At 40.0% G+C, this 1,677-nt stretch overlaps 1 protein-coding gene across 1 annotated transcript in view; it reads left to right on the top strand.

Moving 5' to 3' along the window:
* Positions 1-1,477, top strand: part of LOC109538692 (cytochrome P450 4c3) — a 4,214-nt gene extending 2,737 nt beyond the window's left edge. Inside the window, exons 7-9 of the mRNA XM_019906050.2 lie at positions 797-971; positions 1,023-1,196; positions 1,279-1,477. Coding sequence (XP_019761609.2) covers positions 797-971; positions 1,023-1,196; positions 1,279-1,439 — 510 coding nt within the window. The 3' untranslated portion in view covers positions 1,440-1,477. The remainder of the gene's footprint in view (positions 1-796; positions 972-1,022; positions 1,197-1,278) is intronic.
* The last annotated feature ends 200 nt before the right edge of the window (positions 1,478-1,677 follow it).

Genomic DNA, 1,677 nt, shown 5'->3' with positions numbered 1-1,677 from the left:
TTTTTGCTCATTTCTCGGAGGCAAAATGAGCAAGAACGCTCATTTGTACATCATTCTAGACAGAAATAAATGGCCTTTTTAGAAAGTGAAGCATGGATGGGCAAATGTTGGCAGTTTTCTCAAAAAATGTTCGAATTCAAGAAGTTTTAGATTTGCGTGGTTTTCTTTGAGTTGCAAAATCCACTTCAACATAACGCTGCTTTTTTCGAAGTTTTGGCATCGTTGGATAGAGAATTGAATGGGGGGGGGGTCATGACCCCCATGATCCCCCCCTGAATCCGCCCTTGGTTGCATTGTTCAATTCCAAACAAAAAACTTTAGGTTTTCTTCGCCAAACTCTTCATTTTTGAGTAAAAAAAATAAAATCGTAGATATTCATGCACATCTTACATTAATACCCTCTTTGCGCTAAGATGATGCCTTGTACAAGGAAAACTTAATAGAGCTGTTTTGCTTGGAGGTGATTAACAAATAAAGGAAAGTAACTGTTGCTTCATAAATGAGTAGCGTACTTTTTTTTAAATATGGAATAACTGTGAGTACCTATACACGCCACTGGTGCGACAAAGAAATGTTTCAATCAGTAGAAACATTGCCACTAGATAGCTATTAAGTGTGCAAATTTTCCTTGATTTCTGGGTTTTTACTTAAAACTTTTTTAAGCACCCTGCACTTTTGTCACAATGTCCGTAAAAGCATCGATTATTAAAATTTTTACTACTAAAACAAAGTCAGCAATCACCTGTTGAACTTTCCAATCAATCACCCTGAATACTGAAATCAAGGCCATTTTAAGGAAAAACTTTTCGATGAGCAAACCCAAATTTTCCCTTCCGACTGGAAGTCTGCGCATGCCTCACACAAGCAATTGATGGAAATGAAGTACCTGGACATGGTGATCAAGGAGACCCTTCGCTTGTATCCACCAGTGCCGTTTTATGGAAGAAAACTGGCACAAGATGTCGATTTTAGCAAGTGCACCAGACGCCAAACAAGCTCAGATTTCTAACTTAAGTTCGTAGAAGGAACTCTCTACCCCAAGGGCTTGACAGTGTTCCTGTTTCCTTATGGTTGCCATCGGAGCGCCAAATATTTTCCGGAGCCCGAGAAATTCATCCCCGAAAGGTTCGAGAACTGGACCGGAAAACTGCCCTATGCCTACACACCATTCAGTGCTGGCCCTAGAAACTGTATAGGCAAGTTCTTGTTACCCACTGGTTACCACTGGAAATTTATTTGTTTTAAGCAAGATTTTTGATCAAGCCTTTGGTGTTTTAGGTCAAAAATTTGCGATGCTCGAAATGTTGGCAATTATATCCAAAATCATCCGCAAGTTCAAGCTGGCGCCAGCAAGGCCCGAGCACGAAATGCAACTGGCAGGCGAAACGATTTTAATCTCCAAAAACGGAGTGAATATTTCGTTAGAAAAACGATTATAGGAATAAATTAAAGCGATTAATAAATTACAATTAATTAATTAGTATTTGTTTTGCAATTTTTAAAGTGATAACTTCTTGTGGCACAGTGCGAGCTGAATGGAATGCGTTACGGCAACGTTATTCCTGCTATAGATCAAGACAAGTGCGCAGTTCTCTCACGCACGCACACAAACGTACTCAAATCGGTCGTCCGAATACAATAGTGTGCAGTCTGTGGGCCGGTCTTCTTTGGATGCGG

The sequence above is a fragment of the Dendroctonus ponderosae genome, unplaced genomic scaffold, assembly GCF_020466585.1.
Source record: "Dendroctonus ponderosae isolate FM_Combo_2020 unplaced genomic scaffold, Dpon_F_20191213v2 Dpon_F_20191213_3, whole genome shotgun sequence".
Lineage (NCBI taxonomy): Eukaryota > Metazoa > Arthropoda > Insecta > Coleoptera > Curculionidae > Dendroctonus > Dendroctonus ponderosae.
The sequence above is the reverse complement of the archived record's forward strand: the minus strand, read 5'-3'. Positions and strand labels throughout refer to the sequence as shown.